This window comes from Phoenix dactylifera, chromosome 15 (genome assembly GCF_051530095.1).
Source record: "Phoenix dactylifera cultivar Ajwa chromosome 15, Ajwa_hap1_PhDact_Kaust_v1.1, whole genome shotgun sequence".
NCBI lineage: Eukaryota > Viridiplantae > Streptophyta > Magnoliopsida > Arecales > Arecaceae > Phoenix > Phoenix dactylifera.
The window spans coordinates 24,791,883-24,804,316 of NC_143204.1; the positions used below are offsets into that span (position 1 = coordinate 24,791,883).

At 38.8% G+C, this 12,434-nt stretch overlaps 1 protein-coding gene across 1 annotated transcript; it reads left to right on the plus strand.

Moving 5' to 3' along the window:
• Positions 1 to 5,321: 5,321 nt before the first annotated feature.
• On the plus strand, positions 5,322 to 11,590 carry IMPL2 (inositol monophosphatase family protein). Its single transcript, XM_008797753.6, has 9 exons — positions 5,322 to 5,816; positions 5,974 to 6,052; positions 6,135 to 6,229; positions 6,332 to 6,381; positions 8,619 to 8,743; positions 8,939 to 9,005; positions 9,230 to 9,319; positions 10,782 to 10,893; positions 11,211 to 11,590. The coding sequence occupies exons 1-9, from the start codon at positions 5,480 to 5,482 to the stop codon at positions 11,279 to 11,281; spliced, it is 1,026 nt and encodes a 341-aa protein (XP_008795975.3). The 5' UTR covers positions 5,322 to 5,479; the 3' UTR covers positions 11,282 to 11,590.
• The last annotated feature ends 844 nt before the right edge of the window (positions 11,591 to 12,434 follow it).

The window sequence follows — 12,434 nt, forward strand, 5'->3', positions numbered from 1 at the left end:
TATCGTGCCGTTGGTGTGGAATTTTAATGACGACGCTCGTGTTTTTATTTTTTTGTTTGGCCTCTTGGTTGTGCCGTATGTTTCTCGATGGAGTAGGCGGCCGAAATCTATCTCCTCCATTCAAACTCCAAGTTGAAGGCATTCTAGTTGGTTGTTACTTCGTGCTTCAGGTTGGACTACTTAAGGTTGAAGGTTTGTATGATCACCAACTGGACTTCTATATTTCTTGACAAGCCTTGCTGTCACCAAGAATACCATGTTAGGAATCTGGATGAAGGCGGCTCGATAACATTTTCATGATACAGAAACAGCCGACCCCATATTGGTGGGTGAAGGATTGCTAGAGACGGTTCTTAATTTATGGGTTCAGTGAAATGGTCAGTTGGTTGCGATGGATGAATAGGTGATGTCACCTTGCAGATATCTTATCCCTGCGCGGTCTGTGCGCGGTTCTGACACCTTGCATCATTTTGATGGAAACTCTTGATTACGCGACCGGCTGATCTAGTTCTCAGAATCCCTTGCATGTGCTAAAGTCTATATCCTTCGTGTGAGGTGGCATCTTTGGCTGAGTGAACCTGCCCTAATTCCTAGAATGTTTGTCGGGAGAGGAAGCTCAATATTTACTTAATGCAAAACCTTTGAAATTTGACCATCCCATGGAAACAACCAACCGCGTCCTGTATGCGTGTGTTGAAATGCTTCCAATTTGCAGTGAAGACCGCTGTGCGTTTCGCAACCCAAGCGGTTTAGCCGGTAATGTGGAACGATGGTCTAGATTCTGAGCGTGGACACGGCTAAATTTGCATCATGAGCTGATTTGTCCTTTGACCGCAATCCCAGGACATACTTCCTTCAAACGAGGAAACAAACTTGTAAATAGAAATTGTTTCGAAAGAACTACTTGTTGGATTTTTGCTTGTATTCATCTGTTTGCCTGATCACTTTCTTTGTTTGTCAGTCTTTCATCCGGTGATGACAAAAATAACATTATTTATCTTAGATTGCCTATAGTTGTTTCACTGGAGTTATGATCTAGCCCTCCAGTATGCGTGTAGGCTGTGTTTGGAAGCGGAATAAGAGATTAAAAGTCATTTGATTTAGTTATTTTATTTTTTTTCAACTCAAACACTTCTTGGAATACTTGCATTAAATCATTTTCAAAAGGACAAAAATGGATATTTATAAAAAAAGTAATATATGATTTTTTTTTTTCAAATTCATTCAACTTAATTTAGGGATAGATTTCTCAATCGTGTGGGATGGATTAATTTATTCCATAGTAAAGAGGCGAAGGAGTAAGTTGATTCGTGCATTCAGGGTCATTTATTCATTGATGGTTTAGAACTACTCAATTGATTATCCAGTGAAAGTATGTTGCACGTAAAACTCACTTAGAGCTCAACGATCGCATATGCAACGAAGCCTTGTGTATATGTTTATGCTTTAACGAGCATGCTTTGAGGCATATAAAGTTGAGTAATAGTTGATGGATGAATATATGTTGCCGAAAGCATTATTTGAGGGATAATGGTTATAGCATCATTTTTTCCATCATTTTTTTGTTGCATCAATAATGTGATATGCTTCCATAGATGGTTGTGCAAAGAATGCACCAACAAGTCATTTGGATACATATTTGACATATAATGCTCTGTTAATTATAATAAGAGCTAATTATTGATCTCCGTAAAAAAATAGAATAGGAAAATATTTCATCGGGAGAGTTAGAGAATAAGAAAATGTGTAGAATTTTGGATCCATTAACTTTGCTTGGGTTCTTTGTAAAGGAATCGTTGGAATTATCCATTTACGGTGAGAATTCTAGGAGCAAGTTATCAATGGGAGAGGCTAAATTTTTTTCAATTTAGGCTCTATTTGGTTGTGAAGAAAGCGAAAAAAAAAAAAATTTTAGGATTTGACGAGTTCTCATTATACCAAACACTTATCTACGATCTTACATCTTCTCTTTTTTAAGTTTCTATTGTGTCTAGAGATTATTCACAGACAAGGTTGCTTAGGTATCCAAATAGGACTTAAGCAGTTGTCCGAATGCTCCAATAATTTATTTTTGAACAAACCTAATTTAGAGTGATCTTGTGGCTAGAAGTACTTATATCGTGCACTCTCTATTGCCATAATCCTGAAAAATAAGGATCTTGGATTCCATTGGAAATGTGTTTAATATCATTTTGATTTATAGAGATTATCTAACTTAAAAAATTTTCTCTTCTCAGGGCAAACTCCTTTGTTTCCATCCAAATATGGTTTGATTGATTATGCAGTAGAGTTAGATGCTTGAAAGCATGCTGACAACAAGAAAATAAAATAAAAAGAAAAAAAAAAGACTAAAGGGAAGAAAACTACAGCAACATGGAGGACCAAGATTTTGTGGAGTGACCAAGTAGGAAGCCTTATGTATGCACCAAGCCTAACATTATTGAAGCAGTAGATATGGCAAATCCAAATTAAGATGACTGGAATGCCGTGAAGTGGATCGTTCATTACTTGAGGGGTACTACCAGTGTTGTTAATTATATGTTATGGTGATGGCAGCTTTATAAAATAGTGGGCATTCTGAGGATGTGCTAACACATAACAAGAGGTTGGTTTTTTGAGAGAATGCCCGAGGAAAAGTGTGGAAGCATCGATACGACTACCAATAGGCTTTCATTAGCTTAATTTGTAGGGGCAATATTTGACTATATGTTCTCTTTATTGTTGCTGTCCTATTTATTTTGTAATTCTCTTTGGATTAATTGAAAAGAGTAAAAATCTTATTCCGTGGACTTGGACAAAGTTGCCGGACCATGTAAAATTTGGTGCAGTGTACCATTTTTTTATAATTATTTCTGCTCCTCGGATCATAATAGTGGTCTATATTTGGCGCATTGGGACCAAAACTCTCAAACAATTAACTCAAGTGACGAGTTTGGACTAATGTTTTGGGTACATGACCCCAAATCCCAAGTCTGCCCTGGTTTAAAAATCAAATCTTGATGTGACCCACATGTCCGTGGCACGGGCGGCTAGAGCCAATAATGCCAACGTATCCGACTCATTGGGCGCGTTGGCGTCCACTTGCTTGGTGCTGCTTCCGTCGGCGTACAACTCCACCAATCGGAGTTGCGGTAGATATCATTGTCGGAATCTTGTCACTTGTCTACGTCACATCCATCGGCGGGGATCCAACCAGTGTAGTCCCATAAGATGGTGGGTGGTAAAATGCCGTCCGCCGCCTGCACGTCATGAGCACTGCAGGGGGGCAACCCCATGTATGACCAAAAGAATTCTCCACAAACCGATTTTCCACAAGCGATTCATAGTGGAAGGAGCACTATCGTTCCAAGTTCCAAGTGGAGGAAGGAAAATTAAGCACCATGATTCCTTTTTTTTTTTTTTGGTCAGATCATTTTACGAGAACATGTATATCCAATCCTAGATCGATTATATATTTGATGAATTTTGAATATTTATGCAGAACCTATGATCATTGGTTCTGGTGTTCGAGTAGCTTTGAGATGTCCACACTAAAATTATGTGAATTATTCATCTTATATATAAAAAAAAGCTTTTAGGTTTCATTTCAAGTAAAATGCCATGGGTTGAGAGTGCGTTGCCGATGGTAGAGTTCTACTGTACCTTTCTGTCACCAATGAGGTTGATAAGCTGAAGGTCGATTTTGTTCTCCTTCAATCTCCTTTTAGCTAAATTTGCAGTTAATTGATTGGTAGCTTTTCCTTGTACGTCAAGGATGGTGACAGTTATAGGGCACTAAGAAGCATCTCTAGGTGGTAGCAGTGAGTGCTAATCGAGGTGTGCAAGTCAATGGGAATCTGTTTTTGAATCACTTTAAGAATATGATTGTGCTTAATGAGTCTTCCCATCATTCTTAATCATGAAGACATTGTTTGATTGTTTAAAGTCAGCCAAGTCATTCATCATGTACTACCTTGGTCTTGAGTTTTCTGGTTGCTCCTTTCGAGCTGAGTTAATAATTAGCCTAGTAATGTCCAGAGTTAGTGTAACAATAAGAGAATCCTACATCCGCACCATACTTGAATGGATATAGCCTGCTCCCTATGAAATCTCATATAATTTATGGAAGAGGCAGTGGAGCGCAATGCGTGGTTTGTCTTGAGCAATCACAAGAAGCAGAGAGGAAAAAACATCTGAAAAACTTCACTCTCAGCATGTATTTTGCTTTTTCTAAAAGAAAATCTCACAAATCCATCCCTTTTGTGTTTTGATGTCATGAACTAATGAATGATCGATAGTGGAAAGAGCATAAATTAAATTGCTTACTTTTTTCCTAATCTTAATGAATCTTTTGTTTAGTTTTTATCTTTTTTTAATTTTCCTTTTAGCATCATGAACATAGACATGGCATATACGTTAACCTATAATCACAGTATTTTGCTTTTCTGGCTGTCTCAGTCCACCTCAGAAAAACAAATAAGAAATTGGCACGCTACTTCTCTAAACAAGATGTGCTTTCATGGCAGGAAAATGTTTGTTCGATTCCAAAATTACACCAATCGCATCATGGACAGACTATTGATTGCTCTCTTGAGATGATCAAAGAATAATAGCAATTAAAAATTATATAAAAAAGAAAAAATTATTATTAATAATAAGTAGCTAAAAATATTAAAGAAATTTATCCATAAATAAATTGATATATAGCTCTCCTCCAATAATTACCAAATAATAATCATTTTCTCTAGAGATGCAACACTAGTAGAGAACTGTCATTCTCTTGGGTACTTGTCTGGTATCTCCCTGCCCGCTATGGCCGGGTCGAGAGTAAGATTGAGACAGAATTTTAGAGGGGAATAGGAAAAAGAAGTAGCTGGATTCATCTCTACTAGTTGATCCATGTTTACTAGTTACAAAACCCATGCAAAACCTTCGGCAAGCAATATGCACTATTTCAGTCTTTGCGCGATGCATCCATTCATCATTCATCAAGCGGGAGGAGTGGTTCTACAGGAATGACAGGTTTCCACTTCATCAAACGTTGATTCCGGGTCTCGTTTCGTTAGGGCCGGTCCAACTCTTAGGAGGCTTAGGTGGTCGCTTAAGGCCCAGCCCAAAAAAAGCCCGCTATAGAAAAAACCTCAAAAATAAAATAAAAATAAAAATAAACACTCCTTAAGCCGCAGACAAGGTTTCAAAGGTAAAATGGCCTTGGGCCCCAATTACGCTGGGCGCTTCTGCGCTTCGTTTCCGGGTGCGTTACCGGCGGTTCGCTCCATCCCAGCTCTTCACGAAATCGCTCCGTTAAGTTGAACGGGGCTTTGCATCGGGCCGTCGTGTGCAAGCGAGCCACACCAAGCCGCTTGGAGGCTGGAGCCGAACACGTATAAAAGATGCGGTGTCACGGACGCCTCGCCGGTGTGCCCTCCACGTCCACCTCCACCGCCTCTCCCCGTGCTCGTCTCCTTCCCGCCTATTTAAACCCCTCTCCGCTCCCTCAATGCTCTCGTCGCATTCCCTCTTTCTTGCCCTCAATCCCCCCGGCTCTCATCCCTCTTCTTTTCTCCGCCCTCGATTTCTTTTCCAACCTCGACCCCAAATCTCTCCCCCATTCGAGCTCCCTCCTGTCGGGAGTTTGAGATCGACGAGGCGGCGGCGGTTCTGCGATCCGATCAGGGCTTCGACGGCGGCGAAGGGGATGGGGACCGTGGACGCCGTGGCGGAGGCCGAGATGCAGCGGTTCGTGGAGGTGGCCAACAAGGTGGCCGACGCCGCCGGAGAGGTCCTCCGGAAGTACTTCCGCCAGAGCTTCGAGATCCTCGACAAGGAGGACCTCAGTCCGTGCCTTTCCTCCACCCACCCACCCCGGACAAAAAAAAAATATTCTTCAATTCTTCTAGGGTTTCGGATGGGGTTTAGGGATTATTTTACTTGCTTTTTTTAAGAAAAAAAAGAAGCAAATGATTGAGTGGAATGGACGGTTTTCGTTTGTAGGTCCTGTGACAATTGCGGATAGGGATGCGGAGGAGTCGATGGTTTCGATTATATCGGAGAATTTTCCTTCCCATGCAATGTAAGATGGATGGGCTGGGTTTCCTGCTTTCTTTTGTTTGCTAGAGAGGGAATGAGTTGGAAAAAGGGAAATGTTGTTGCAGTTTCGGAGAGGAGAATGGTTGGACGTGTACGGACAAGGCGGCTGATTATGTTTGGGTTTTGGACCCGATTGATGGCACGAAGAGCTTCATTACTGGTATGGTTTTGTTTCTTGAATTTTTTGTCTTCATGCTGTGAATATTGAAAAGCTATCGGAAGGGTAAGGATATCCTGAACCTGTCATTCATGTGATATGCAGGAAAACCTTTATTCGGCACGCTTATTGCTCTTCTCCACAAGGGAAAACCGGTAAGACTCTTGAACTTCTGTTCTGATGTTCTCGTTTTTTGAATATGTAGACTTGCATCTTTATATAATGGGAAATTAGTCTTACCAGTGCAACGGATTGAAACAAGGTGATCTGGAGAAATCCACCTCAGTGATGCCTGATGTATGCCAAGGTTCAGGCATAAATAAAGAACAGCAAAACTAGGATGTATGGCGCTAAAATTGAGCATAGATGTGGGCCTATTTAACCAGGCTTATTGAGCTTTTGCCTTTCTTATCACACACTAAGGACCATGTTCTCCGTTATTTGAATGAGATCTACTCTTGCAGGTCTTTTTCTACCCTACCTCTACTCTCTTTCTAGGGTGCCTCTTATTTGAGAAGATGTTTGCTTTTAATACAAATTATATGGATGGCCAGCTGGGTTTCTCTTGGAAAGTTTCCATTCAAATCGTGGCTCAAACCCAGTTGAGTTGCAAAAATGGCTCAAACCTAGTTGAGTTGCAAAAAAAATGGTGAATTGCCCTCATTTTTCCGGTTTAGATCCATGTTATCTCTGGCCATCCTCAAAAGAGACAAATCCCTTCTGACTTCATTGTCCACTATGACCTGATTTGCTATGCATGAAATTTGTGACATACTTGCGCATGTGTGCATGCACGCTCACTTGCTAGCACGGGAACATGCTAATGCAGGCACCATGCAAAACAAAATATCGTCTGTTTACATTTCTTTTGTTGTTTTTTTTAAATGTCACTGCACATTCCAATTTATCTGACATATGATGTTCAAGGCTTCTTATTATAGGACAGTGGTTACACCTACGGATGAATCCATTTATCATTGGATGTGTGAATAATTGATTTACTGTCTTATTTTACATTTAGGTGCACATTCCCATTTATTTAGAGCATAACGTTCTTGGCCTCTTCTTATAGGACAATGCTAACATCTAAAGATGGACTTCTTCGACCATTGGGTGCATGGATTGTTGATTGATCTCTTTGGCACGAGTTTTTGAGTCTTGTGTGTCTACCATTTCACCGTCAAGGCATCTTGAAAGTGAATAATGGTCTATGAATAACAACATATGAAAAATATGACAAAGGTGGAATGTTGGAGCATTTCTATCCGTCAGTCATGTAATATGGGCCTGAATCAAATATTAAACTGCTTCAATTTGAATTATCCTGGAGATACGTTATATACCTATTTCTTGATTCAATAGAAGCCACAAACTATAGCTACAACCAAATTAAGGTTTTTCCAAGAAACTTGTTGACAAGGAGCCAAGTTATCGTTTGTGAACCCATTAATGACATGGGAGAGGGAGAACTTTTTCAATGAATATTAAGCCCTTGGCGGTTACTACTTTCCATGTATCTGCAACTTGTTACCCGAGGAGACCTTAGTGTGTTTCTTATGTGACAAATGTACTGATTGATGCTGAGTAAAGCAAGGATGGATGCTTGTATGGTCAATGCATGGAAGAATAGGTTCTCTACTTCTTTAGTTTACCAGGACTTTGGTAAGTTAACTATGAAACATGAGACTTCAGAGGTTGATACTCATGGTTATGTTGTTGAACACTTTAAGCCCTTTATTTCCTAAAATTAGCAAAATTTGAATTATACTGGCAGGTCGAGTACTGTTAATATTGTGAGTCCAGCTTTACAATATGTTTGATTTTTTTTTTTTTTTTGCTAACAGTGAGTAGGTGTCTCTGGTTGAGTATGTCATAAGTTAAATGAGATTGTCTTATTTAATAGGTTTTGGAGGAATTAGGTTGATTTACGTTTTCCGGTTGGACTCCATTAGATGATACCTTGTTTTGCAAATAACTGGCTGCGTTAAAACTTGGTTTGGTCTATGTGTGTCAGTATCCATGCCCATGATTTCATAATATGATCTTGGGGATTCCTTTTTTTTTTCCAGTTTTGTTTTTGTGGTAGACACCATCCGTATCCTCTTTCAGGTTAAAGCCATTAGACCCTTCCTCTTTTCTGTTCTTCCTTTCTTGTTTGTGTGTAAATGTTGTTCTTCTTTGTATATATTCATCTTCTTCGTATATAGAGACCATCAATGATGAACTGATTTGTTTTGAAACCCTCCTCTTGTTTTCCTTTCACAATTTTAGGGCGTGGACATGTTTTTCCTTTTCTTCTTTCCATTGACAAATAACTATCAAGTTGCCAAAGAATTTATGGTCAATTTTGTTCTATATAATGGACTAATTTATATAAAAAATGCTCTTTCAGATCATTGGCATTATCGATCAACCTGTTTTAAGAGAGAGATGGATTGGGATGGATGGGAGAAGAACAACATTGAATGGACGGGAAGTTTCTACACGCACTTGTAGCAAAATTTCCCAAGCCTACTTGTATGCATTTTTGTCATTGTTAAGTAATATTTTGTAGCAAATTTAACATTATTATTTCTGCCTATTTGTTGTACATTTATGGCATTAGTATGACTATCCTGATTAATGACTTCTTGGAGATCATCAGTTATAAAAGATATTCGGTACAAGTTCATTACGATGCCTAGTTGCATTAAATTATATATATATTCTCAGGTATACAACAAGTCCACATCTCTTCAGTGGGGATGCTGAAGAAGCTTTTGTCCGTGTAAGAAATAAGGTTGGTATATGATTGAATCTCTTTAAATTAAACTTGACATGGTATGATAGAATGCCAGGGAAACAAGTCAGCAGGACTTGCACATTTCTCCTGATTTTTCACTAGATAGAAATTTTTTGTCAAATTATGGTTGAATTTCCGCCGTTGTCAAGCAGTTAGCCAGTCTTGACATGAAAATTGATTGCTTGTACATGCTTATTCATATAATTTTTCTCTGATGTTAGGTGAAAGTACCATTGTATGGCTGTGATTGTTATGCGTATGCGCTTTTAGCTTCTGGATTCGTCGATCTTGTTGTGGAGTCTGGTCTTAAGGTGGGAAAAGCCTCTCTCTCCTTTTAGTGTTAATCACTCCTTAGGAATTTGTTGTTTGTTTTTAATAGTTCATTTTTTTGTTGAAGCACTTTTTATCAGCTGAACTTAGTAGGGGATACAGCTCTTTATGACATATTTTTTTTAAAAATCAATTTTTTACATAATATATTATAAATTCAGCTGCTGTATCAATAATGCATTGCAATGTGAGATATGAAACATGTAGGAAATGCTTTCAACATGCTTTAGGAAAAGGTCAAAAGAAAAGTGATATTTGTTGCTATTTTCATGCCATGTCTCATGTATAGTGAAATTATTGCTTCCACTGTTCTAATAATAGCCAGCTATTTCTGTTTGGTGCATTGGGGCCCCATAACACTTAGTACCACCATCATGAACTTCTATTCCTCCCTTAGTGAACAAGTTTAATTTGTTATTATGTACCCTGCAATCCTCCAATGTCTGACAAGCATTTTGTGGCACTGGACTAAATTACTAGGCAAGCCCAATTCCTAGAAAATAGGCAAGCTGGCCTTGATGATGTAAAAGGTCACATGGGACACATTGATTAGGGAACAAATTACGTCAGCTGAGGAACACCCAAAGGTTATCTTGAGGAAGTCGGATAAGAAGCACAATCATTCACATCTCCTTTAAAGGAAAGGAATGACACATAGCATCCACATTTGGTAATGAAACTGGCCAGAGTACTTCTGTTTACAGTTGAACCAGAATAGCACTCCACTTGATCTTCTTTCCTAGGTAGTTATTGAATTCTCCAGTTAACACCCTATATCCAGAACTATTGCTGATAGACCATTATCTGTGATTTTGAGGTCCTTTTATGTTATCGACCTCTTATAGCCCCTGTGCACCGAAGGATGAAGAAACTTCATCAGATTGTGGTTCTCCTGAGTGCTTTAGCTCATTCTGCAAACTTTTCATTTTGTTTCAAGTTGCTAACTGGGTTTCTTCTTTTAAGAATGGACTAAAAATCTTTTAGTTTTCAATTGAAGAGTGATGCCAGTGACCTGCAATTGAATAGATGGACCCCCTTGAGCTTGCTTTCTTTTTGGCAGATCTCCATGATCTCAGTATCACCTTCAGTTTGAGATTTATATCATGATATTGTGAATTTGGATTCATATTGTTAAAAAGAAACAATATAAATTGCCATTAATTAGCCCTGCATGTTACAAGAGACCCGTGACACTGATCCTTATTATGAATGTCTTGGATCATAAATGAGCCACCTTGGCAGGTTGGATAGTACACGTCTCTGTGTGATATTTTGTATGTTATGCCTTCTTAAGTTTCTCCCTCACATAAAGTGCAGGCATTGTTTTTCTCTGATAAGATGGTACCTATTCAACTTGATTTCATGATCATATGTTTACCATTAATTATCTGAATTTTCTTATAGTTATATGAACTGATAAAACACCCTCCTGCTTCTGCACAGCCCTATGATTTTCTCTCCTTGGTACCAGTGATAGAAGGAGCTGGTGGATCGATAACTGATTGGAAAGGGCATAAGCTTCACTGGGAGGCCTCTCCTGAATCACGCCCAACAAGTATGGCCTTTTTACACAAGATTTAATATTTTCCCCCTAGCAGATAAGGTAGCATCATTGAGGAAGTTGTGTAATTGGGACCTCCATTATTACGTAATTTTGTCTTTCTAGCTCATTTCGTTACACACAACAAACACATTACAAAGGCTTGTCCAAATGATTAATTGGGGCAATTAAACGATTCAGCAAATATTGTTGATTATATTTGTAATATAGTTAAAGTTCAAGCTGTAAATTTGAAGGTTTGCAATCACTCTGGAACCAAACCTTTAAAATGGTGCCTCATCTTACCTCCTTTAATCCAACTTGATTTTTAGGTTTTAACGTGGTAGCCGCAGGAGACTCCCAGGTTCACAAAGAGGCATTGGACGTACTACAATGGCAGTAACCTCCTCTTCTGGTAAAGCCTAAAAGCTCTCAATGGCTTCAGTAAATGTAGTATCCGAATGGAAGGGTGATCTCAAGGGTTAAATAAGTATGTTATCCAACTTGTGTAGAATTGTTCTGTGTAAGATGAATGATAAAAGAAGCAGGCAATGCCCTGCTACTGAATTTTCTGTTTCTTTTTGGATAATTTCCAAGTTAATTCTAAGTTATGCCGGTACAAAATCAGTACCAAATAGTCTGTCACGTTGATGCTCTTGTACAAGTTTACATTGAAACAAAAACTTTTGAGATCTTATATTTTATTTAAAAACTTTGAGTACCAAAATCAGCACAATTGTTTAATGCTAGAATAACATGAGCCCGAGGACATTTTCTGATTCAGATATAGAATGTAGCGCTGATGATAAAAGAATGAGTAATTGAACATACTTGAAATCAGCAAAACCGCCTAGAGAAAACAATTTTGAGATCCTTTTATCTGGATTAGCCATAAGGAGCGTTATAGAACTGCAGCGGTTCACCAAAGGAACCTTTCTTTCCTTCATTGGTCATAACCTTGTGATGCCTACACTCTCCAGTGCCACTCAGCCCTTCATGGCCTGCATAGATTAGCCAATTAACTACAAAATTTTTCCCTCCACGAGCATCAATCCAAGCACGGCCTTCTATAGACTTCGTTACGAGATTACCGACTCTGGTAGACCTACTGCTCTGGGCTCTGACTCATTGAATCTTGCCTTACCAGAGACCATCTTGAAAGTTCTGCAGGGCCTCTTGCACAACCCTTCTTGTTTGAGTGCTTGCCCAAGTAAAATCTGCTCTAATAGATAACTCTGGATTCTCAAATGCTTTGTGCGGTGATTGAACCCACACCGTATTAATTATGATCATGAATAACATATGGCTGAAAAATGTAGGCTATTTTCTAGACTGATGGCCCAAATGAACTGATATTAATATTTTATGTAATACAAAAAATTTAAGCATTGATCCTGGTTTGTGATCTTAGATTTTTCACCCGATATCGGCACATATCATTTGATTTGTGATGGTGTCAGCAAAAATAAAGGTGATGCAAGCTTCTTGTCAATGAAAATTTGCATGCATGTGATGCAAATCATGGAAAAAAATTTCAGGTCCAATCAAACGAAACA

Excerpts from the sequence above, each read along its gene's own strand:
- IMPL2 (XM_008797753.6), top strand. The coding sequence starts at position 5,480 with ATGCTCTCGTCGCATTCCCTCTTTCTTGCCCTCAATCCCCCCGGCTCT. Across the intron at positions 5,817-5,973 it reads CCTCGACAAGGAGGACCTCA|GTCCTGTGACAATTGCGGAT; the intron begins GTCCGTGCCTTT and ends TTTCGTTTGTAG. Across the intron at positions 8,744-8,938 it reads AAAATTTCCCAAGCCTACTT|GTATACAACAAGTCCACATC; the intron begins GTATGCATTTTT and ends ATATATTCTCAG.